Source organism: Asparagus officinalis, chromosome 9 (genome assembly GCF_001876935.1).
Source record: "Asparagus officinalis chromosome 9, Aspof.V1, whole genome shotgun sequence".
Taxonomy (NCBI): Eukaryota; Viridiplantae; Streptophyta; class Magnoliopsida; order Asparagales; family Asparagaceae; genus Asparagus; species Asparagus officinalis.
In genome coordinates, this window is record NC_033802.1 from 60,774,010 (window position 1) to 60,776,653 (window position 2,644).

General features: G+C 36.6%; 1 protein-coding gene across 1 annotated transcript; it reads right to left on the reverse strand.

The window, feature by feature from the left end:
• LOC109823507 lies at positions 309–1,442 on the reverse strand. The gene has a single exon (XM_020389786.1). The coding sequence runs from the start codon at positions 1,440–1,442 to the stop codon at positions 309–311; it is 1,134 nt and encodes a 377-aa protein (XP_020245375.1).

Genomic DNA, 2,644 nt, shown 5'->3' on the forward strand with positions numbered 1-2,644 from the left:
TAAAGCCATAGATAGAAGTAATCATACAATCTGTTTTCCCATCAACTGATACAATTTTGCATGTGATACTCTGGTCTGATATGGTGATAATTTGAACACCAAGGATTTTTGGATCCCACATAATCAAGATCCTTGCTTTTCTTTGATTACTGGCATTAGAGACATAATTCCAATTTCCAGCAATTTTTTTTGCTGCTAGTTGAATCTTACAATCATTTATTTTTGTTTCAAGTAGAGCTACATATGAAAGATGGTATTGAGATATGAAATTTCTTACCATATGTTGCTTAGAGGATTTGTTCAATCCTCTAACATTCTAGAAGGATATATTCATCTTTGGTCCCCCCTCTATCTATTGTAGAAGGGTCAATATCCAAAATATCCAGAAATGTAAAAGAATTTCCAGGAATGATATTTTTACTCCTAAAACCTTTTTGAACTTGAGTCCAAGGTTTAATTCCTTGAGCATCAGCACTATTAGCATCTGTATTTTTCTCCTTAATCTCATGTACATCATTATGCATTGCTTTCAGCCCAGAACCAGATGGATCAGCAATTTTCCTCCCACTTCCATTAACTATCTCACTTAATAGATGGCCATCTCCACCTGTATCAGAAACATGCACAGCCATTTTCCTACTATTCCCTTCCTTTGTACTGCCCTCTTGTCTTGTAATATCCATATTCAGGTTAACATTTGAAAGCATAGAATTATCATTCTCAATTATAGCTTTTTCCTTCCTAGTATCATCAGATATTGGGTTCTGGCCTTGTTTAGGAACCCATCTTTGAGTTTTTATCTGCCTTCTACAATTTCTTATATCATGACCAACCTGCTTACATACTTCACACCATTTAGGTTTAAATTCATAAATCACCTTCTGAGTGTATTGCTTCCCTTTTGGATCTAGAAAGTTGATTTTATCTGGAAGGGGAGATGGCATTTTAACCTCTACTAACACCCTCGCATAAGCCAAGCGCTGCCTGTTTGCAGTCAGTCTATCAGTAGCTATTGGACAACCTATAGCACTTGCAATTTTTGAAATACTTTTAGCATTCCATAGATTGAGTCTCAGAGATGGAAGTTGAATCCACAAAGGATACACACTGTCATTAATCTTCTCAATATCTTCTCCATTTGTCCATTGTTTCAATAACAAAGGTCTTGATCCAAAGAACCAAGGCCCCTTACACAAGATCTCATTCATCTCATCAGTATTTTTGAATTTGATCAGAAAAAGTCCAGGTTTTAGAAGGCATACTTCATGCATAAAATTCCTCCATGTTCTTTGCACATAACTCTCCATAGCCTTGAACTTTACATTCAAACCCATTACTTGCCCTATTAGTGAAGATTGCCATATTGATATATCCTCATTCCATTCATCGTCATTAAAGGATATTGTGTCTTTGTTTTTAGAAGGAACATAGTTCAAATTCATCCCATACTCTATCTTTCTGTTATCTGTAAACAGACTAGCCCAATTTTTTTTCCAATTTTTTACCAGTTCCATTTGAACCACTTAAAGTCTCAACAGAATGTTCTGTAACAATTGGAGAACTATTCTTCCCAGAGCTCAATAGAACAGTATTTTCAGTTAAGGACCCAGCTTCTTTAATAATTGGAGAACTATATTTACCAGAATTCAATAGAACAATATTTTTCTCTTTTTCCAGAATAGGACTCTCAGATTTATTCAAATTCAGCTGAAGATCTTGATTTAAAGATGAATCTAGATTATCTTTTCTTGAATCCAGTTCATCTGCCCAAGATTTGACAGATCTACTAGAAACAGCTGACTTATTAAACTCAAGATTTCCATTAGATCCATCTGCCCAAGATTTGACAGATCTACTAGAAACAGCTGACTTATTAAACTCAAGATTTCCATTAGATCCAGAAGAGTGAATCTTACCAAGAACAGGACCTCCAGAACTCCGATCACTCTGCCGACCAGATTTTTGAAGAATCTGACGATCCAGAACAAAATCAAACTCCAAATTTCCCGAATTCAGCACCTCTGTCATAGATCTAGACTTTCTTGCCCCCTTTGGCCCAGTAGAACCCATTTCAATGGAATCTACATCATCTTCCTCGCTTAGATCAGAGAGGCCATCAGGAACTGTTGAATTCAGCTTAGGAGCTCTCAAACCAATCTCCAGTATCTTTTTTCCACTGCCTTTCTTCTTCTTCACCATCAGAAAACTCAAATTTTCACAGAAATTCTCGGCGGGGGCGCACGATAGCAAAGCGAAAATCGCCCGCTATCATACACCATACAAACCGCCACTTAAATTGATTGCCGTGACATTTCTTCTAATTTATGCATGGCAATATTGTATTCTTCCCTTGTATAGACTTAGCAATCTTCCAAAAGACCCTTTTCAGTTCAGTCCCCTTGTGTTTATATCTCCAGTTTGCATAAATGAGTCTAGCAGTAACCATTGCAAATAAATAGATTAAATCACATACAATAAATTTGAATGAATGAGAAAAGAATGAAATTTCATACCTTCTGTTGATCAGTCATGAGAGTCAAATTTACTCTCTCTCTCTCTCTCTCTCTCTCTCTCTCTCTCTCTACCTCCACAACTGACTAAGCAACTGGGAACATATTATTGCTCCCATCTCTCCCTACTGCGC